The sequence below is a fragment of the Heliangelus exortis genome, chromosome 25, assembly GCF_036169615.1.
Source record: "Heliangelus exortis chromosome 25, bHelExo1.hap1, whole genome shotgun sequence".
NCBI lineage: Eukaryota > Metazoa > Chordata > Aves > Apodiformes > Trochilidae > Heliangelus > Heliangelus exortis.
In genome coordinates, this window is record NC_092446.1 from 1836759 (window position 1) to 1858647 (window position 21889).

Below are 21889 nucleotides of genomic sequence, written 5' to 3' on the forward strand. Positions count from 1 at the left end.
AAAAAAAAAAAAAAAAAATTACTCGGTGTTATCTGCAAACTTGCTGCATGTAACATTCACCACTTAATCATAGAGATCATAGCTGGAGACTTTTTTATTGCAACATGATTTCATCTTCAAACTATTCCAATATCCACTTGTGTACAACAGGTTGCCCCTTTATAGGTTTCTAATAAAAGCAAATCTTCCTTAAGTGGCTATTACTGGATTTCCCCTTTCAGCCTAGGGATAAGCAGGATTCTGGGCTTTAAAAAGCTCTCCAGTGGGCTGAATAAGGAACTGACAACTGAAGAATGTCATGGCAAAACTCTGATACGTTCTAATTACAGCCCCATTAAGGAGCAGAACATTTGTCAGCTCAGAGCATTCATCACGTGTGGCACAGACACCCTGAAATCATCTGCTCACACACAGGCTGAAAATTTCCTCCTGCTCTCTAGTTGGATGCCTCAGAGGGTGGTGTCTGGCCACAGGAGGTAAGTTACAGCATCTGGGATTAATGAATCTTTAAAAAAAAAAATAAAAAAATCAAAAAAATCAAGTACTACTTTTAGGAACTTGCACAGCCTGTTGCTAAAGAAAATTATGTATTTATTTTCCTTTAAAAATGAACCCAAATACAGCTTTAGGAAATATCTGTTCATTACACTTAGATACATAGTTTGAGACAGCCTTACTGCCAACACCTTCCTTCACAGAGCTAGATTCACATGCACCTTAAATGTTTTCTACATTCTCCACCATATTACACCTCATCACAAGATTTATAATAAAAAGGCAAACCTGTAAATTCTTCAGACACTGACATTTAGCACAAACATCTGCAATGCATAAGAAACCCTGAATAGTCATTTGATTGCACCCAGACAGATGTAGGCTGGTAAAAAAAATAAGGCACAGTCCTATGTATAGGGAACATGGGTTATTCTGTTAGCAGAACAGACTTCCTGACCTGGTGAGCCTGTCTGCAAGAATTCTGTTTTGATTCAAGTCGCTGCCTCTTGAGTGCAGGGACAATGTTCTCCTACCCAAGACTGTTCTGGTGAGCCCAGGATTTGATGTGAGACAGTGGGAGTCCAAGAACTGTGAGACTGCAGTGGTCAGAAGAGATGAGGGCTCTTGTATGGGAAGTAGGAAGTGGCTACAGATCCCCAAACCTTAATAAAATTAATAATAATAATAAAAAAAATCATCAAGTGGTATCTGGGATAAGTATAAAACCATGACTTCCAGTTTTCAAAACTGTCAGGTGCCCCCAGCCCAACACATGCAAAACCTGCAGGGTTTTTCACTCAAGTCTTTCAGCAGAGTTTGTTTCAAACCTCAGCTGGGTGCTGCAGAGATCTTACTGCAGATCTCTCCATATTATTTGGGCTCTCCACTTCCACAGCACTATTAAACTTTGGCAGGCAGGGGATTTGGATCAATCATTTCAGAACAGAGCTTTGGGTGCAGAATCAGCCTTTTGCTTCTCTGGGCAGGATTAGCAAGACATTGCTGAGATCATCATGTGTGTGTTTCACAGCCAGTGGTACTGAACAAGAGGAAAAAAAAGAAGAGCTGTAGTCTGCAGGGAATATCCCTTTCAAAAGGACCCTAGGTTTATTTCAGAGGTAGTTTTACAGAGGATGACTGAGAAATTGCTGCTTAAAATGTTGTCAGCTGCATGGAAATCCTCCCAGGTCACGATTGTAAACAACTTCAGACTGAGCAACCCACTTGCTCTTCCACAAAAATCACCTTAAAGCTTTCCAGTCCCTCTGCTCTGAACTCTCAGGTCACCAGACAACTAAAAGTTCCTGTTCAAGGTGGATGGGAAGGGTCTCAGCTCTGGCAAAGAGCATGTGCTGTGCACAGATCTTCATCACCAGGTCACTCTTGTGAGACAAACTCCACACCCAGCAGCTGCTGTTAGTAAGATCCAACCTGACCACAGCCTGGGGGTGTCTGGTTCTGGTACCATGTTCAGCAGGGAAGAAGAATCCTTCACTGACCCACTGAGTTCAAATATAAAGAAATTTCTCCTGGCAGCAGCAGAGAGGTAAGATTTGGACCCGAGGGTAAAAGCCATGTGTAGTGTCAGACCTCTAGAGAAAAGCACTGCTAAAGCAAAGAGCTAAAAATGCAGGTAACAGAGCATGTTCTTTACAACAGGGAGAGAGACTAAAAGTGTAGTAAGACAGAGGGAAAATTGTAAAGAACATTTTGAAACAAGTTTGAGTGATGTTTATAAAATGTGAGGTCTGTTTTGCTGTAAACCCAAATAATTTGCATTTGTTTTGTGGTACATTCCTGGGAGAACAGGACTGAAGTTCCAGCAGAGCCTCACTGGAGGTGGCAGATGAACAAACCTGCAAAGGAAAGAGTTAACAAAAATAAAAGCTGTTTCTGTTCACCTCTTGGGATGTGTTTAGTGTGAGACTCCTGTTAAAATTCTAACCAGTGTCACAACCAGTGAACAGGGTGGATTTGGGGGGATTTCAGACCTCATGAAAGGCTTCCAGAGGACAGAACATGTACTTGGGAAACAAGATCAACATATTCACAGCTGTATTCCCTGGATTATGAAGAGGTCCTTTGCAATATAGGAAAAATCTGAGGCTGCTTCCTTTTCCTTCTCACCTCCTATGGCTAAACATGAGCAGGACAGTTAACTTTGCACTTGAGTTTAAAAGTCCTAAGCAAGAAAGAACCAGTTTTAAAAAGACACAACCCCTAACAGGCACCTTGTGCAGTCAGGTCATGCCGAACACATTTTCTAGATAAAAAGCAAGATTCTTGCCAGCTCATTACTTTATCTGCAGCTTTCCAGCACCAGCCTTAAGTGAGATTACTGCCTGTACACCAGAGGCTGTTCCACTGGAGGTTACCTCAGAGTAACCCATGCCCAGAAGTCACAGGAGGATGATTATTCCACATTTGGCATTTTAGAGATGAAAATGGTTCAGAACCAAGATGCTGCTCTGTGTTCCTCAGGGAAAGTCTGTTTGTACAGCTCCTACCACACCACCATGGCTGGACTTGATCTTAAAGCTCTTCCCCAACCCAAATTATTCTCCTGATTCTGACACACTAATTTTTTCTGGCAGGCTCCAGCCACTACCACCACTTTACAGCCTCCCTCTAAAAGTGCTTTCTAAGCACCTTTCCTAACAAACTATTGCTCTTGAAAGGTTCATTTCTCCTCACTCACCAGCTATATTTTGTAAAAAAATGCATAGAGTAAAAGGCAGAGGAGGAAGAACAATGTCTCTGGTGTTTCTGGCTTCCAAAAACGTGCCACATCTCTCAGAGCCTCTACTAAAATCAATGGTATCTACTGCCATTTCCCTCCAAAATCCACTTCCTTGATCCTCTGTTCAAATAAAACTTCACTCAGCCAAGCAAAACAAAAAAAGCCAGTTATGCATCACCCTGAAGTGAACCATGACCATGCCATACCCACTGGGGTCACTCCTAGCTCTGTGGGTAAAGGTTGGACTCTTCTTTAATACTATTAAGCTTATTGAATTTACACTTGGGAAACAAAAGAACTCAGAAAAGCCAAGGACAAGAGAATCTCAGTTTACACAAAAGTCTTGGGAAGTTGGAAGCTGTGGCTCTGTCTTTTTGACTTCTTACACAAGGCTCCACCCAACATTTCACCACAAAACAGAGGAGAAGAGGCAGCCCCATCCCCTCCGAGGGTCTCGTGCTGAACACGCAGCCACCTCAGCTTAAAAAAAAAAAATAAATTAATCACCCTGACAATTCCTTTGCCTGTGTGCTCTGAGTCCCCTGCTCCAGAGGAACTCATTCCCTTTAAAAACCTGCTCATAAAAGCTCTGAATTGCATTTCAACTTGTGCTCAGGCACCTGGCAAGAGATCAGATGGTTTAGCAAATGGACCTGGGCCATGTGGCTGTGAGCAGCAACAACCCCAGCAAGCTGGGCTGTTGTCAGTACAGTCACACCACCTCTTCATGTGCTGGGAAGATAAAGGAAGAGGAAATACAAGCTCACAGATTCCAGGAATGAGCAAACATAGGCTTGTCTCTCTCACAGAGCTGAAGGAATAAGATTAGAAATAAAGAAGGTTTTCCCATGCTGTGTTTTGAGTCGGAACCCCCAGTTTTTGCACCTCATCAAACTTTCCTGGTATTTCACTGGCTACACTTTGATTTCAGGGCATGCTTCCAATTATTAGGTGTGCCCCCATCTTCTACTTACAGTTCTGGGCCTTAAAAACTTTTACTTGTCTGAGAGGGGTGGCATGTTTGCTTCGTGTTGAAAGAGCTCCATGAAATTCAATGGAACACACTCAAACAAACAAAAAAAAACTTTTTTTTTTTTTTAAATTACCAGAATCTCCAACGTGTTTATAAAACAGCTATTAAGTTCAATATTTTTGTTTTGGGAACAACACAGGAACACAAACAAACACACACACACCTGGCAGAACCGATGCTTTAAATCTGAGCTCCAAACAAACAAATAATGCACTCCTTAGCCCTGAACAAACTGGACCAGTCCTGCTCCTGAATTCCCCTGTCAGCTTTCCATAAACTTTTAAGGGAAATAGCAACTCCTTTTATTTAGATATAACCTGTTTCCCTTGGCATTTCTCTGCTCCTTTGGAAAAACAGTTAATATTCAGGTGATAAAATTTCAACACCAAATTCCTTTGGTGTCAACATCCCATGGTATTTTTTTTTAAAATCTCAGTCAGGAGAGGTAAGGGAAAAGCAGTGCAGAGAAACCAAATTCTTCAAACATGAGCTAGGAGTCTGTGAGTTCCTCATGTATCACATTAACACTTTTGTGCTTTTGACAAAAGATGTAAAAACTCTCCCCGGAATAAAAAGAGTTCAGTTGGAGATTAACTGAAAATACATATTTTAAACCAATTTCCTTTGCTATCTTAAGCAAAAGAATCTGTTAAACTGTCCTGATAAGAAACAGTTGGATTTCTAAAACAACATTATTAAACAGCACATCTGCCAAACTGGCATTTTCCTCACAGGCTGAGCTAACCTACCCCAGAATGCAATAATATTCCCCACATTGTGAGGGACACAACTGGATGAAAGTTAGCCCTTAAAATGTGTACACGTGGAGTGAACTTTTTTTTAGGCTCTAATAAAAAGTCAACCCATTAAAAACCTCTGCAGTCAAGTCCCTTACACATTATTAACAAACAATTAAAATACAAGGTCTGTGTTCTGGAAGGAGGCAGTTGGCTACGAGCTGACCAGCTTGGGCAGCACAGTGCAGAGTGGGATAGTGCCATGGGAGTCAGAGGTTAGATTTGCCCTCAGCTTGTTTGCCACCCCAACCACAGGAGGCAGCTTAGACCCCATGCCCGTGAAGGAGCTCGTGTAGCAAGAAATCCTTTTATTGGAGGATTTATCAGAGCTGGGGGGTTGTTTGGGCGTTCGTTTGCAAATCCAAGGGTGCCTCAAAGCTTGACTCGGGGTCATGCGTGCAGAAGGATCCCAGCTGAGACATTCTTTTAAGAACTCGATGAACAAGGGGTCGTCACAGCCCTTCAGGGCTGTCACCCAGTCTTTGTTCCCTGGAGCACCTCGGATTTTACCCCGTCGGGAGCGGCTCCCACTCAGGGTCACCCGGCCGTCCGCGTGGGTGGTGACCGAGCAGTAACGAGGGTGACCCTTGGAGTTGATGAAGTTCTTGGCTCGTTTGGATTGATCCAAAAGCTTCTGAGGTGGCATTCCGAGAAGTTCCATCATGCAAGCCAGCTGGTCTCCCTCGTCCTCTCCAGGAAAAAGAGGGTATCCAGTCAAGAGCTCCACCAGGATACAGCCAAAGCTCCACATGTCTATGGGCATCCCGTAGCGACTTCCCAGGATCACCTCTGGCGCCCGGTAGAATCGAGACTGAATGTAGGTGTAGACTCTTTGGTGCTCAAAACAGCTGGACCCAAAATCTATGACCTTGATGCCACTCCTCCCTTGCTGTTTCAGGAGGATATTTTCAGGCTTCAAGTCACAGTGTATGATTTTGTTTCTATAAAGGGCATCCAGACACTGCAGTATCGAGTGAGCGAACTTGCGGACCAGCTGGATGCTGAAGCCCTGAAACTTATTTCTTTTAATCAGCTCATACAGGTTCATACTCAAGAGTTCAAAAGTCATGCAGATGTGGTTCCGAAAGGTGAAGCTTTCCAGCATGTGGATAACATTCATGCTGCCTGTTTTATCCTGCTTCTTCAGGTGTTCCAGGATCCGGATTTCTTCTGCTGCTTGGCGGTGGAACCTCTTCTCGTTGCGAACCATCTTTAAGGCCAAGTGTTGGTGGAGTTTGTGGTCATAAACTTTAGCAACTTGTCCAAAACTGCCCTTGCCAATGATTTTGAGCACCTCATAGCGGTAAGCAAGGTGGTCGTGGGGCACGTGGATGTAGCTGCCTTGGTCATCATCATAACCCCCATTGTTGGGGCCGCCGATGACTCCTTGTCTCTTTTTTGCAGCTGGGCCCACAAAGTAGATTTCAGAGAAATTAAATATCTCTTGCTGCTCATAAGCAGAGAGCTGGTGCTTGTACTGTTTGACAGCTTGCTCTGGAGCTTGGGAAATGGCTTTCTGTGCTTTTGAGGAACTGCCACCACCCTTGGAAGTGCTTAGGCTCTCTATACTTTTATCTTTTGTCAGTGAAGGAAGACCTCTTTCTGAGCCAGCAACTCCTGTAGACTGGAGAGTGCTGCTCCTCCTGTTGCCAGAGTCCTCAAATAATTGCTCCACTTTCACCTGACTCCCAGCCAGAGAGTGATCCTTCATCGTGAGTTTGTTGCTAGTAACCTACAGGTGGGGAAAAAATACAAAAATGTTTTAATTATGTTTTAATTTATCTGTTAAAGTACAGGCTAAGAAAAAAAACCAATACCACATAAACCAAAAACAGTGACAGCAACACTTTTTTGCATTTCTATTGGGAAAAAATATAAAATGCTGGACCTAAACTAACTGAAGAAGTTACAAGCACCATTAAGGAAGGGTACACAGAGAGACCACAACTCAGTGAAAGAAGCACTTTCCCAGATGTAGTGAACTTTATGGATTTTAGAGGGTAAACCTTGGCAGTCAAGCAAACAAGGACACAATACCTATCCCTAGGAGCATGCAGACAGTCAGCAAGCAGCTAAGGAACAGCTATGTTTAGCTTTAAACGTGGGTGCAGCAAACACAACCAAGGACAGATGCAGCCTGCACCTGTCTGAAACACGCAGCAGAGGAGGGATAGTGCAAAGACAAGTGTGGCAGAGAAGACAAAGAAACAGCAGCAAGTGACACAAGGCTGGTGCAACCAAGCTGAACAAGGAGCAAAAGGATAAGGGCAAGAAAAGATAAACCACACTTTAAAATTTTAGAAAACATTGGTGCTTTTGTCTTTGAGGGGGGAAATGCCTTCGTATCCACAGCTCCCTTGGATATAGCTGCACAACCACCTTGAGACATACTTGGAAGCTTTGAATAATCAAGAATCTCTCCTCCTCCAGCTTTGCTGACAGTAGTCTGGAACTACTGCTCCTTACTGCCCTATGATAAAATATTTACATGTGAAATGGACACACAGAAGGGGAGAAAAGCACTGTGGAGTTTTTCTTGCTTGTCATTTTGTGAACACTGAACTCCCTGGAGCCCAGTCCCTCACTAGAACAGCAATCATTCCCCTCCTCCCCTCCCTGACACCCCATGCAGACAGCAGAGAGGTGCTGCCTTATCCTGTGCAAGACTGAAGAAGCCCCAGCTAAAGTAGCAACATCTGTTTTCCATTTTGCCCTTTAATCTAAAAATAAAAAGATCTGAGACACATGCCAAACCGAATCCCTGAAAACCAAAATAACTACACAGGAATCAAACAAAAAATTATAAATAAACCTGCAGATCCACAGCAATAAAACCAAATTCCTTTTTAGTTACATACAAGCCAACATCTCAGCACAGTCAGTAAATAAGGGAAGTCAATGTTCCTGCCAAACACAACCACACGTTTCTTAGAAGTCTCTTTGCTGCTGCTGCTGCCTTGAATTGTCAGCTCCTGCTCACAAGCCCCCCAAAATGGGCACTTCCTGCAGAAATTTCTTCTTATCAATGGTGACCAGGAGCCATTGGATATATCCCACTGAACTCCACTACTCTGCATCCTATCAAACCCAAAATACAGCTTGCTGGAAGAGCCACAGGGTGCTGGAAGAGCCACACCTCTCCAGAAAGTCTGAAATGCAAAAACAAAGCCCAACCCTGGTAACTTAGAAAAAAAAAAATGCCTTCTCCTCGGAGTCTGGCTGAACCTCTGAGATAACAACATATTTTCTGAATTAGAAGCTAGAAGACTAAGTCCAGCATACTCAAACAGTGTGTTTACAAATAAACAGAGAAAATAAGTGCAGAACAAGGTCCAGGCTTGTTTGTTTTCTGAAGTTTTCAGGGGGGGTGGAAGAGAAAGGGAAAACCAAACCAAACCAAGCCTGTCCTTTGAGTAGAAGTCTTACTTTGCAATCAAAACTTGATATTCTTTCTACATGGGTTTCAATTTTATGCAGGCCAGGAGCAGGTTTTTATCCCTGGGATTCAGGACAGCCACAGCTGCAGGTTGTACCCTCTGCAGCAGAGTGAAGGAATTACTCACCAAGGCTTCAAAACATGCTCCTGCCTTACACACATTTCTTTCAACTATTTGATTAAAAAAAAAAAAAAAAAGGTTGTTAACAGTCTGAATGTCATCAGTTGTAGCAGCATGATCAAGTGGGGAAGCCTGGCAAACAGCACTAAATGAAATATTCCTCATTCAGGAGCAGGAGAACTCTGCTAATGCTGCTGTTTGCAGCAAACATTTTGCAGCTCTGGATAAACACTGGGCTCCTGATTCCACTCTCCATGGGACTATTTCTTAATGGAAAAACTATGGCTCTGGATCCCAAGCCCAGCTCAGCAGCTGGTCAGTAGTAAAACCTCAATTTTCATTCTTAGAGGTCTACCAAAATCATTTGCCACATGACAATGAGGCACAAATATAGATCAACCTTCCCTTGGCCTCACAAAGAGCCAAGCTCCAAGTCAGCTGATTTCTGGGTCACAGCAGCTTGCTGAATTTCAGCAGCTTGCTTTCACTCATCACAGGCTGCATGGGCTTGGTTTTATTGATAAAGTGCTATCAGCAGCCAAGAAATTAGACTGACAACTGGCAGACACTTAGAGGACTCATCCTAATTAAGAAGGAAGCTGTTAACCCAGTTCCTACACAACAGATTTTGCAGAAGTGTATCAGTGATTTTCTGAATGCTGAATTCAACCCCTCTCTTCTCTAAGCAGAGATATTTATGTTCTCTGGTAGCTTGGATGAAAAGCAAGGGCAGCTGCAGGCACCAGAGCTCTACAGTTCTCATGAAACATTACATCTTAACCCAAATATCCTGCAAGGAGGAAACCAAACATCACTTAATTCCAGACACTTGCTCATTAAAGTTGAGCACCATGATTTTCATTCTTGCATGCCTCAGCTCAGCTCCTGCTTCAGAGACACCACTAAGGCTGTATTTTTTTTTTTTAATGTGTTATGACAGCAAAAGTAGGCATTTTATAATCCTGGTAACTTAAGAAATTACCAGGTTTGATGGTCAAAAAGTAAGATAAAGAGTACAAATAAAGAGATACAAAGAGTTAAGATAAACCAGTGAAACAAAATATTCACTAAATTATATTTCTATTTAACTGGACAGCTCAGTTCCACATGTCTGTTCAGTTATGAACTGAAGTTACACTCTGATTTAAACAATGCAGTTTCCAACTTTCCACTTTCCTGCAAAAACAACCCTCTACTCTTCACACTCCACAACTCAATGAATCCCCACATTTCTTCTGCCCTCCCTTGATTTTGCAAAAAGGGAAAACTCAGCCCTGTGCTACTGAGTTTGCTGAGTGAACAACACAGACCAAAATAATTACTAAAATCTGTTACAGCAAATTCCCACAAGGTGATGATTTTCAAATGCATCTTACTCAGCAAAATCTCTATTTTTACTTCTTAGAGAGTGTTGTTTTTTGCTTCTTTTTTTTTTTTTTTTTTAAATTCAAGCTCTTTAAGTTTTGCCAGAATTGAACAAGAGCCAAAAGCCATTTAAAAGCCACATAGAGGTGAGATCACAGTGCAGCTAAGCATGACCACTACTGGTCAACTGAATCAATTTCAGGGAATTTCTCACAACTCCACAGCTGCTGAGGAAACACGTTACCACCTTCAGTCCATAAAGAGCTATTTTGCTACCCAGTGGAGTGGCAGATAATGCCAAGGTTTTCTGAGGAGAAAGATACTTTTGTAAGACATTTGGCAGCCATGCAAACCCACACAGCTCCTTCTGCTGTATTTATCTCTTGGAATTTTCATGAGGGAAACTAAAATGGAAACGTGTGTGTGCATTTACCAACTTATCAAGAGAGAAGGTGACACAACACAACACCTCAACCATTTGTAAAATGAATTTCTTGCTTAAAACGTGAGCTGAGAACCATAAAATGGGATTTTTGAGGCTGCCTACCAAGTTCTATATTGAACAGCAATCCAAACCATTTTTATACTTAATAAAAGCAATGTTGTCAAGAAGCTACTACAAGGCTACACCATCCCACTTTTTTTTTTTTTTACTTCATTCTCTCTTTAGATCTCCAACTTCTTGACAGCTTTCACTGCCACCCACCACAGTGTGAAGCCACAGACAACATCAAGATACTCACATTAGATCTCCCAAGGGAAGGAAGTCCTGAGGGGCTGTGTTCTTCATTTGTAGGCTCTTGGTACCGAATCTGATCAATCCTCATATAGGAGTCATACAATCCATCTCCAAACCTGCCTGGAAACGTCCCACATACAAACCAGTCAGTCACAACAATTGTTGTTGATACAGACAGAGATAAACGCTGAAATTTATCTCACTTTGCACATTTGAGTCTGGCAGTTCTCATTTGTTTGTTAAATAATCGCCTTTAGTGCTAAACTATATTTTAATACTACAACTAAGCTCTTGGGAAATCTTGATTTGTGACACTTCTCACTTAGAGCCTCTCTTTTATTATTTTTTTTTTTTTTTCCTATCAACTTTTGCCCTGCGAGTATGTCCTTCAGACACATCAACCAGCACATTTCCCATACAAGCAGGATAATCCCGAACAACCCAAAACGAGCATGCACTTAAACACTCGCTAGGACTATCCCGGAAAGTCTGTTCGCCGTTGGGAATATGTGGGAATTACAGCGAGCAGCCCTGCTGCAAGGGAGGAGGAGGAGGAGGAAAAAGAAAAAAACCCTCGGTTTGCACCCAAACTCTTTCCAAACGCTCCCGAACTTCAAACCGCAGCATTCCTCTCGTCCTCTCCAAGGGGGAAACCCGGGGATGAGGGGGGGTTGGCGGGGCGAGGCGGGCTCCAACCCCGGCCCTCCCGGAGGCCTCGGCCCCGCTCTCCCCGGGGGCTCTCAGCCCGAACCCCCACCCCGCTCTTTCCCCGGTTCGGTTCGGTTCGGTGCGGTCCGGCTCCGCGGCCCCCGCCTCACCTGCACCCAGGGCCGCCTCCGGCTTCCTGCCCAGCAGCATGGTAGCGGGGGGACGCGGCCTCCATCCCCCGCCGGGCCCCGCTCCGCCGTTCAGCGCTGCCGCGGCGGGGCGGCCGCTGCCTGACCGGGGGAGCCTCAGCGCCCGCCCGCCCGTTGCCACGGCAACAGCGCCCCCGCCCCCTGCCCGCGCCTGCGCACTGGAGGGGCGGGCGGGGGCTCTGCTGGTAACCGGGGCAACGCCCTCCTCACCCAACTTGACGTTTTTTAAAAACGTTGGCCCCAAACCCCGCGGATTTCACTGCTCTTTTCTCCACTCTGCCTCCCCCCCCCCCCGCTCCCTCCTCATCCCCCTCTGCAGAGCGGTCACAGAACAAAGCACAACGGGAAAGGCTCCGGCCGGGGCTAAACAGCAGCACACGCACCGCCACCCCCTTCCCCTCCGCGCTCAGACGCCGCACGGCGATCGCTGCCCTCGTGTGGAAGCGGCCGGGGCGATCGGCGGGGTCAGCCCGAGCCCCCGCACCCCTCCGGGATCGCCGGAGCCGCCGGGGCCGGGAGCTTTGGGGTCTGAGCGAGGCGGCGGGGAGGCGGTTTCCACCCGGACGCTTTTGCGGGGCGGGACAGCGCCATGGCGGCCGCCGCGGCGTGAGGGGAACGAGGTGCGGGACCGGGGGTGCGGGGCTCGGCGGTGCGGGGTCCCGCCATGTTCTCCAGGGCGTTCCGGGTGAGATCCAACACCGCCATCAAGGGGTCCGATCGGTGAGTGCCCGGCCGGGCCGGGGCCGCAGGTCCCCGCCGCGTGGTGCGGGGAGGCCCGGAGGCTGCGGGGAGGAGAGCGGAGCAAGGCCCGGGCTGGCCCGGTGTCCAGAGGGCCCCGGGCTTGGGGCTTTGGGCTGAAATCCACGCGATTCGGGGTCGGGATCGAGGGTGAGGGGCAGCCCGGGTGAGGCGGCTCAGTCCCCGAAGGGACACGGGTGGGGAGGGCAGGGGCTGCGGTCCTGGTCGGTTTGGTCATTAAACCCGAAAATTAAATTAATTTTGGTCATTAAATCCGGCGGGATGCATGGGAAGCGCTGCCGGGATTAAAGTGGAGCTGAAGGCGGGGTTCTGCCGAGGTCTGGCTGGTCCCGCATCGCTGTCACCTTCTTGAGGGGCTGAGGGGGTCTGAGGTGCAGATCTGGGCTCAGAGCAGCGCTGAAATCCCTGCAGGACAGAGAGAGGGACATTGGCAGCAGCTGTGAGCAGATGTTTAAGGTTTTAAGCAGATGTTTAAGGTTTAAACAGATGTTGAAGACCACGAGGAGGGCAAGCTTGTTGTGCCTGGTCCCAGAATCCATCCGCAGTATCCTCAGTTGTAAACCCAGCCACAAATGCTCCACTTTATCATCTTTGAAAAAGTGAGAACCTCCTGAACGACCACAGTGACTCCTGATCTAGGCATTATTTGGTTGGTTAGGCTGGTGACACATTTGTGATTTTTATCCTTACAGGAGAAAACTACGAAGTGAGGTTGCAGCAGCTTTCCCTAACCTGAGTGCTGAGCAACTGGCTGAGTTTATTCCAAACAAGGAAGAGCTGAATGTCATCAAAATCTACTGTCACAAAGGAGAGGCTGTCACTCTTTACATGAATAACAGGAACCCAATCCTGTTTGAAGTTGAGAAAGCTCTGTATCCAACAGGTATGGGGACTGGATGGGAATAATCCTCCTCTTTACTTACTGGGCACTAACCAGAAGATTTCCTTCTGTCTGTTTTAAGTGCTTATCCTACACCTCATGATCTTCAGTGCATTCATTCCACCAACATCTTGGCAAAATCAGTGGCATTTCTGGGTTCTTTCTGCAAAAGGGAAATGGAGGTGCACAGAGGTTAGAAGCCAGGGAACAGGTCTTGTCCCAGCTCAGCATCCTCAGCCCCTTTTTTTCTCTGTCCTCTGCAATGTGTAATTCCAATAAGCTCAGTGACCACTTCCAGGCAGCCCTGGAATCAGGCAATGAACTGGTCTGATATTTTCTGCTTTCATTTGTCCCATGCCCAACAATTCTTCCCTGTTAGAGCAGCATTTTAGCTCAGAATGTCCTTGATTTAAGGAAAACAATGCAAACATTTATCTCTGTCCTTTATGACCATGCAGAGGTGCTGGAATTAACAAGCAGATTTTTCTCCATCCCATCTACTAATGTAGGATTGTTCTGACTTCAGCTTCCTTGATTCCCTGAGTAGCAGGAGAGTGTTTAATTAGTGTTGTACTGCTTAAAGATGGAAAAAAAGCAACAGCTGGAGGAGTTTTTAATGATGCATCTTTAATTTTTGGTTGTTTTGGCACAGTGTACATGCTGTGGGCCTACCCTGATCTTCTCCCTGCTTTTTCTACATGGCCCCCTGTGCTGCAGAAACTGGCAGGAGGAGCAGGTAAGAGGACTGGAACTTTGTCACAGTGCATGGAAAAAAGGAGTTGCCCTCAGGGTTTTTTTGACATTCTCTTTCCCAGTGGCAAGAATGTACCCAAAATGAAGAAGTAAAAAGAATACTCACCAAATAATTCATGGGGCTGTTCAAAAAAGGCAAATAAGTCAGGTCTTAAAAAAGTTTGAGAATGAAACAGAGTAGGTTGAGCTGTTTAAATGCAGCAACCTCTTCCATGTGGGAGTCTCAGCTTCTCAGGGTGATCAGCAGCTCTAAATTGAGGCACAGAACTGCCTGTGTCATCAGTCTTTTTTATAACTTCCCTTGAGCAGCTGAGTTCCCTTCCTGCTGTTCTGCTTCCTCCCAAGTCAGAAGGGAAGTAGTTTGCCCTCCAGACAACTGAGTTGATGTTGGAACCTTCACTTTTATTCACTCTCAGCTTAAATTGTGGATTGTGCAGGTGAGGCTGGATTTGAATTCCTGGATTACCAGCTCTGCCACCTAATTACAGGCCAGGATTTAAGAAGAGAGGAGTCTGTTTTCTGGAACTGCTCTGGATGCAGTTCAGACTCAGGAGAATCAGGGCTTTATAAACTTAAAATTGCAGAACTGCTCAACCAGAAAAAGCTTAAATTGCAGCCACTGTGCTCTTCATCTGCAAATGGAAGTGTTGCCAGAGGTAGAGATGTCTCTTTTCCATTACACTGTGTCTGCTCAAGTGCCTCCATTTATTTTGTGGGCTTTGGGGGGAATAAAGTGCTCAAATGTGCAGCTGTGACAGAGATCTGAACAAGCCTGGCTGTGGCCTAGTTTCTGGGGGACAAAAAGAAAAAAAATCTTGCTAATGGGGGAAGGACACTGATGAAAGAGGGCTGCAGATTATTCATCTCCCATGGCAACCAGGCTACTTCTGGGTAGGAGCCAAAGATAAGGAGCTGGCCACCAAACAATGGCCAACAAAGCAGAGGGAGAGGTAGAGCCACATCCCAGAAAGAAGAGGAAAGGCTGAGGCTGTGCAGTGCTGCAGGGGGAGGAAGCAGATTTAGGGAGCATTGAGTTACAAAGAGGAGAAAAAGCAAGGCAGTGCTGTTTGTGCCAGGAATTCAAACCCCTTCTGGCTGATTCTGTTCTCTTCTGATTATTTACCCAACAGAGACATGCTGCTCACCTTCTCCTCTTAAAGTCCTGCTGAGATTTCTCTCCTCAGAGCTGGGGAGCCTGGATCCTTCCTTTGTTCTTGGCATTAATGAAGAGTGAGGCTCTCTCCTACCTTTCTGTCACAAATTCTTCTGCCTCTGGGGCTGAGCACACTCAGCTCTCCTGCAGTTTTTTTCAGGATGTGCCCAGCACCCTTAAGAATTGAGTCCCTTACTCCACGGGGTGGTAGCAAAGGAGTTCAGCCTTAGGAGGAGGAAAAGAGAATCCTGTTTTCTCTGGCATGTGCTCAGCTATTAACAGGCCTGTGTTTTTGCTGAGTAACAGGAGGAATGGGGGTGGAGGAGGCAGTGACTGAGCCTTTCATTGAGAAATGGATGTGATTTATTCTGTTCTGCAGATCTGATGCTGCCAGGAGTCGTGGTGCCATCTTCTGGCTTCCCTCAAGTAGAGCAAGGCACACTCTGTGCTGTCACCCTCTTGGGAAACAGGTACTGAGGATTCATTATTCATCTCTTTTCTTAGAAACTAAAAGTGAAATGAAGCTTTTTTTTTTTTTTTTTACAGACAGACTCTGGGGTTTTTGAGGAAATAAGGACACCCTAAAAGAAATCCAGCATATCACACTGGCACAGGCTGTCTTTGTGCAAGCAGCACGGGGGGTTTGTGCTCTCCTGCTGTAAATATTCTCTTCTTTTCCCAGAGCCCCAGTAGCAGTTGCAGTTGCCACTATGTCCACTGCAGAGATGCTGGCTGCTGGCATGAAAGGGAAGGGCTTTGCTGTGTTGCACACTTACCTGGATCACCTCTGGTGGGTACATTGCCAGGCATCTGGCAAAACATTGAACAGGTCTCAAAATCAAAATCTGTAATCCAGAAAGCTTTAGCTGAGTTATTTGGGTGCAGTTTAAGCATGGGCTTAAAGTATTAATGTATTAAGTATTAATGATTCAGCTACATGCTGCTGCTGACCCCAGTTTTTACTGTGTCTGTCCTGATGTCTGTCCTGACATCTGTCATTGTATGTATATTGCAAAGAGATACATAAAATCATTCACTTGATTAAATTCCTTCAACCAGAGTGTAATTATTATAGAAACCTATATGAAGAAAGTTACATCAAGCTATAACATCCCTGTTCCTTAGATTTTATAAAATCCTCATGTTCTATAAAAAGTGACTTTTGAATGACTTGTGCTTAAAGCTGTGCCCATCTCAACTGAATGAGTTGGGATTCAACTGGTCTGCTCAGTTTCCAATTAAGATTCATGGGAAAACCATGGAATTTGTGGAGGAAGAGTAGTTAAAAATAAATTTTATAGTTTTGAGAATGTGGGAAAAAGACCCACAGTGCCTTGTATCCGGGTGACTGTTGCTGTTTGGCCTTTGGGATCCAAAGCAGCAAACAGAAAGCTATGTTATGCTTTTTCTTCCTTTTTGTAGGGAATATGGTGACAAATCTTGTCCTCCTACCTTAGCTCCCTTGGTAACAGATCCTGCTGAGAAAGAGAGTGCTGAAGATGAGGAAGAGATGGAGGGGGATGAGCCTGACATCAGCATCTCCACTGACCCATCACAGCACTTGGACCTTGGGGATTTGAGCCTGAAGGAACAAGACAGTTGTGGGGTGCTGGTGGGAAAGGAGGAGCTCAGTGAGCAGAGAGCTGCAGACACAGCTGAAGATGCCAACACAGAGGTTCAGCAGGAAGCTGAAGACAGCAGAACCCCACAAGGTATTTTTGCAGGCAGTTGAAATCCAGCAGTGCCCCTTTGGTTTGGTGCTTCACCCCCAGTCCAGATCTGGGCATGGGGACTGCAAGAATGGGGCAGAGCTGACATCTGAAGGATAGAATGAAAGAACCAGGTGCTGTGTTCTGAAAGACAGGCTACTCCCAGCTTACTTGTCCTGTGTTTCTTTTTCTCTCCTGCAGAGCAAATGGATGCATTGTTTAACCAGTGCTTTTTTCATGCCTTAAAATGCAAAGTGAAGAAGTCAGACCTCCCTCTGCTCACCAGCACCTTCCTACGCAGCCACATGTTCTCCTGCTGGTATGTGGCAAGAAACTTGTCTGTGGCTTTGCATGCTGGGGCTTTTGAAACTGTGGAGATGGAGTGTGATAAGTGGGATGAAGTTTTACAGAAGTAAAACTCAGTCCATATCTTGCTGTCTGCTTATGCTCACTTCTGACATCAAATAATTCGATGTAAGGATTGCCCAGAGCAGGATGTGCACTTGGTAGCTCCCTTGAGTTGGCTGACATTTAATTTATTTCTAGATTGCTTAGTCACAAACAGCTGTTTGCCCACTCACAGGAACATCAGCACTGGTTTCACTCATCATGTTCTATTTCTGAACTTGTTTGAAGTAATTCTCCCTCTGTGTTATTTGTGTTTCTGCTGGTAAGAAAACTCTAGCGTTGGTTGCAATATTTAAGAATAAATGAAAGGTGACCAATAACTAAAGAACTTTTAAAAATTCCATTTGTAGCCCTGCTGGACAACAACTGGACATCAAGAAATCAAGCTATAAGAAGGTGAGATTTTTCTGTCAGTTTTTAGATTAATTTAACAAATGGAAGGAGAGATGGCAAAGTGCATGCTGAGGATCTCTGAGCTGTTCTGTGAGTTCACAGAGATCACAGAGCAAATAGATGACAGACCTAGAAAAGGAGCAGTTGCTTACACTGCAACTTAAATAGAGAGGCACTCACTGCTCCTTACCAACTGCTGTGTTTAGAGAAGCAAAGGTGTGGGGTTATTTTTTTTGTAAAGGTTTTCCTGATTTAGCAAGTAGCTTTGAGGCAATCAGAGCCATGTGAACAGGAGTTTAAAATTCTTGACTCCAAATTTCTGATTGCTGCTTCCTTCAGTTCTCTAAATTCCTGCAATGCATGCAGCACCAGAAGATCTTACAAGTGAAGGAGCTGAACAAAGGTGTGGAGAGCATCGTGGAAGTGGACTGGAAACATCCAGAGTATGTAGAATATTGTAGTCTTTAAAAGAACTGAGAGAAGGGAGCATGTTTTTCATTGCAGATATTGATTTGCACAAACAGCTCTGACCCTTTCAGTTACACATTTCCCAATTCCTCCACAGTGGTGTTTCTACTGCCTTTCTACTAAGAATTAGTAGTTACCTCAGACCAGGAACATCCTGTTCATTCCTGCTGCAGATTGGCACATCAGCTCCCTCTTGCAGTTTCCCAGGGGGCCCCTGGCTTCCATTTATACAGCATCTCCTTGGCAACTAATGCAGTGGAGAGTATTTCTGTAGATAGAAGCACATCTGCTGCATTTGGAGAGAAGCAGGATTACTTTTTGCATTAACTTTTCTCTCATTTAACTCAGCCTTATCACAAGGACACAGGTGTGCTCAAACTCACCTTCCTTACCTGCAAGCACAGAATCTGCAGCTCTGCTCACTGAAAGGAGACCCCCTCTCTTCCAGAACTTTCCTTTATCAGTGACCTCTAAAGGATCATTTCAGCTTTTAAATGTCTGCACTCTTGTGGAGAGTGCAGTTGTTGGGGGTTGGTTTTTTGATTTTTAAATGAATTCTAGGGATTCTCTGGAATAGGAGCAGGCCTCCTGTGAATTAGGGAAGCTCTGTCTAATTACAGGAGTCAAATACACTCAGAACAGCTGATTCTGAGGGATCTCCATCATTTAAGGCTTTACTCAGAGTTAAAAGTGCTTAATATCATCTGAGTTAAGGTGTTTATTTATGTGTATCTTCTAAATGTGTACAAGGACAAAGGAGAAGGAATGCATTTAGAAGAGTTGTACTGTACAACAGACCAGAAAGCCACTTGTGTAGCTCTGTTAGATTTTCCTGTCTCTGTGAAATGGAAGTGATAACTTTCAGTCCCTTGCACTCACACCAAATAATTCTCATTTCAGTGTCAAAGCATTTGCAGTACCTGAAGGATTTTCTTCAGCCCAAGACAGCAAGAGTGAAGAGAAAGAACAAGTGTACCATGCTCCTGAAATAATTCCACTTTATGGGGTCTCAACAAAAATGATCCCACTCTTTCAGGAATCTGGACACAAGTAAGCACTAGAAAAGGACAACAAAAAGATTGTTAGATGAAGACAGAGAGCAGCAAAGCTGTGCTGCTGCCATTTTGTTAGACCTCATGGGGATGGAAATCATAAACATATTCCCTGCTTCACAAAGGGAAGAAAGACAACAACAGGTTGTTCACCATATCCAGCAAGTTCTCAATCACTTCCCCCACAGCTAAAGTGTCAAAACTGATACATTTGACTTGGATTGTCTTAATTTGCCATTGGATAAGTCATATTCTGTCCCCTCCAGTATGGTTTCCTGGGAAGAGGATGCCCAGATAATTTAAACAACTCACTCACCTTTTACCTGATGGAGAGCAGCTGAGGTGTAACACAAAAAAATAATTCCCTAGCAGGTTTATTTCAGTTTTGAGCTGTTGCTACCAAATACAGTCAGGGTTGTTGCTGTCTTCTGTCTTAGTGACAGCACCCAGCCCCTAACTACTTAAGTTAAAAAGCTTTCTTTCTCTTTAGAAAAGGCAGCATCCTCTCAAGCAGTGAGGTGAGAAACATCATCATTAACTATGTGAAGACTAATGAGTTGGTTGATGAAACAAACAAGAAGTAAGTTGTCCTACCCTGCTTCCAAAGGAGATGCTAAATTAGAGATAAAAATGTGAACTTGTTTGCTTCTAATGCCTGGTTCTGTTTGGAAGCTTTGTAAAGGTGAATGCCATCCTGTGTGACTGCCTCTTGGATAAATCAGAACAAGATGAAATCTCAAAGCTCAAATGGGATGACCTCTTGAGCAGGTGACTCTCTTCACAGTGTTCAGTGTTACAGATTTATTGCCTACAACTCAAAAACCAACTATGATTCTATGATTATTGGAGCTGCAAAAGTTGAATTACCAGTAGGAAGTTAAACCACCAGTGTATTGTTCATCCTTTAACAAGCATCCAGCACTAACTGGTGGTGTTAGAGGGGGTTTTTTTTGTGTGTATCTGCTACAATTTCTCAGGGAAGCTCCTAAACAAACAGCTCCTGGTTCTGTGTGGATTTCTAAAGCCATCCTTTGCAGTAGATAACTGAACGTGCCCTCTTTAGTGCTTCTCTAACCTAAACCCACCTCTTAGATCCAAGAATCCCCAAGTATTTAAAACAAGAGCATGGTTTCCATCTACTGAAAAGCTCTGCCCCCAATGTCTTACTTGCCTTCAGTTTCTTCCCCACACAAAGCATCTGAGGCACTTCCAGCAGGTTCTGTTATTTCTGAAGCCAGGTTTGCTCATGGGACAGTGCCACAGTTTATGCTGAATTTTAAATTCAAGTTGCTTCACCAGTTTGTGAAGAATACAACTGAACAACAGCATAGACCCAAAATTGAGGAAGGTTTTCCTCTATAAGAGCCAATTAGTTAAATTTTACCAGGAGCAATCTAAGCTCTTATTTTTTTAGTAGCTTCCTTTTCAGTCAGGCCCTTAACTTTAAATAATACCTAGGACCCAAATCTCCATGAGATCATTTTGCATTATCTTAAGCCACAAATCCTGCTCACACACAAAATCTTGGCTTTTTTGTAGCCTCAGAAACCTGTGAGAAGCTCAAGTGGGAAACCACAATTAAGAGCAGCCAATTAAGTGCTGTGCTAACTGGATTTAACACCTTTCTTCAGGTGCCTTGAACGACTGCAGCCCTTGCACCAGGTGACATTTTATGGACAGGAACCTATAGTGAGGAAAGGAACCATTGAGCCCATTGACATAACCATAGCCCAGAGATCATCAAACAAGAAGGTAAAAAGAGAATTAATTTGGGGTTTTGAGCAGAAGCCCAGACCCTGAGAGCAGCTTTGGCTGCTCGGGTTTCTGGGATGAATGGGACACAGCTTGTTAATAACCTGCAGCATTAATGAGTGCAATAATAATTATTAAAACCTGCAGGTGACAATTATCAAGAACCTTGAGCTGTATGGTTTAGACCCCCAGTTTGTTGCCAACACTCTGCAACAAAAAGTACAAGCCAGTGCCACCATCACCCCAGTCCCAGGGACAAAAGACAGAGTTCAGGTCCAGATCCAAGGCAACCAAATCCATCACCTGGCCAAGATGCTGCTAGGTAAGGAAGCTGGGGGAATGGTTACAGAAAAATACAGATTTTTTTCCTTGATTTCTGAAATATTTACCTGCAGTGAACTCTTGGTTGTGTTGCAGAAGAATATCAGCTACCTCGGAAATACATCCAGGGCCTTGAGAAGGCTCCAAAGCTTGGCAGGAAGAAGTGAAGAAAATCTACTGTAAGAATTACTCATTATTTATAGAAGTTTTCTGCCAACAAATCAAGGATAATGAACAGGCCTTGTTCATCCAAAAATGAGTCCTGGATGTTTACAAGGTTTGGAATTCACCCCAATAATAATAATATTGCTCCAGCTCTTCATTTTTCATAAAAATAAAAAGCTGAACAAACCTCCTAGCAGTATCCTTTTCTGTATAGTTTTTTTAGGATTTCCTAATAGTGCACTGGTTTTCTTTTGCCCACTTTACACTCTTGCTCTGCATCTTTCAGCAAAGACATGGCAGTAAAACCTTCACCAAAGGGTACCTGAAGGACATTCCTACACATCATCCTGGAACACTGTTGGGCCATAGATTGTCTACATCAGAAATAAACCCCATTTTTACCCTTTTAACCATTTCTAGGTATTAATATCAGCCATTTCAGCACTTAGACTGAACTCTGTTAGCTGGATTTTTATGGTTTATAAACACATTT

At 44.5% G+C, this 21889-nt stretch overlaps 2 protein-coding genes across 4 annotated transcripts; one reads left to right on the plus strand and one right to left on the minus strand.

Moving 5' to 3' along the window:
* Positions 1-570: 570 nt before the first annotated feature.
* DYRK3 (dual specificity tyrosine phosphorylation regulated kinase 3) lies at positions 571-11722 on the minus strand. 2 transcript variants are annotated; one of them, XM_071768560.1, is made up of 3 exons: positions 11545-11722; positions 10731-10842; positions 571-6797 (listed from the first exon to the last, which is right to left on the minus strand). In XM_071768560.1, exons 1-3 carry the CDS (start codon positions 11607-11609, stop codon positions 5220-5222), a joined length of 1755 nt encoding a protein of 584 aa, XP_071624661.1. In that variant the 5' UTR covers positions 11610-11722; the 3' UTR covers positions 571-5219. The 2 variants fall into 2 exon arrangements, with proteins under 2 accessions (XP_071624661.1, XP_071624660.1); XM_071768559.1 differs by having other exon boundaries at positions 10731-10846; positions 11545-11711.
* Positions 11723-11927: 205 nt separating this feature from the next.
* On the plus strand, positions 11928-21589 carry EIF2D (eukaryotic translation initiation factor 2D). 2 transcript variants are annotated; one of them, XM_071768558.1, is made up of 15 exons: positions 11928-12303; positions 13035-13225; positions 13875-13958; positions 15508-15598; positions 15811-15918; positions 16551-16840; positions 17039-17156; positions 17596-17641; positions 17978-18081; positions 19007-19156; positions 19649-19738; positions 19831-19926; positions 20790-20910; positions 21058-21232; positions 21306-21589. In XM_071768558.1, the coding sequence occupies exons 1-15, from the start codon at positions 12248-12250 to the stop codon at positions 21365-21367; spliced, it is 1782 nt and encodes a 593-aa protein (XP_071624659.1). In that variant the 5' UTR covers positions 11928-12247; the 3' UTR covers positions 21368-21589. The 2 variants fall into 2 exon arrangements, with proteins under 2 accessions (XP_071624659.1, XP_071624658.1); XM_071768557.1 differs by having other exon boundaries at positions 21328-21589.
* Positions 21590-21889: the final 300 nt, after the last annotated feature.

Excerpts from the sequence above, each read along its gene's own strand:
- EIF2D (XM_071768557.1), top strand. The coding sequence starts at position 12,248 with ATGTTCTCCAGGGCGTTCCGGGTGAGATCCAACACCGCCATCAAGGGG. Across the intron at positions 16,841-17,038 it reads AGACAGCAGAACCCCACAAG|AGCAAATGGATGCATTGTTT; the intron begins GTATTTTTGCAG and ends TCTCTCCTGCAG. Across the intron at positions 19,927-20,789 it reads TGGGATGACCTCTTGAGCAG|GTGCCTTGAACGACTGCAGC; the intron begins GTGACTCTCTTC and ends ACCTTTCTTCAG.
- DYRK3 (XM_071768560.1), bottom strand. The coding sequence starts at position 11,609 with ATGGAGGCCGCGTCCCCCCGCTACCATGCTGCTGGGCAGGAAGCCGGA. Across the intron at positions 10,843-11,544 it reads GGAGGCGGCCCTGGGTGCAG|GTTTGGAGATGGATTGTATG; the intron begins GTGAGGCGGGGG and ends GTTTCCAGGCAG. Across the intron at positions 6,798-10,730 it reads CTTCCCTTGGGAGATCTAAT|GTTACTAGCAACAAACTCAC; the intron begins GTGAGTATCTTG and ends CCCCACCTGTAG.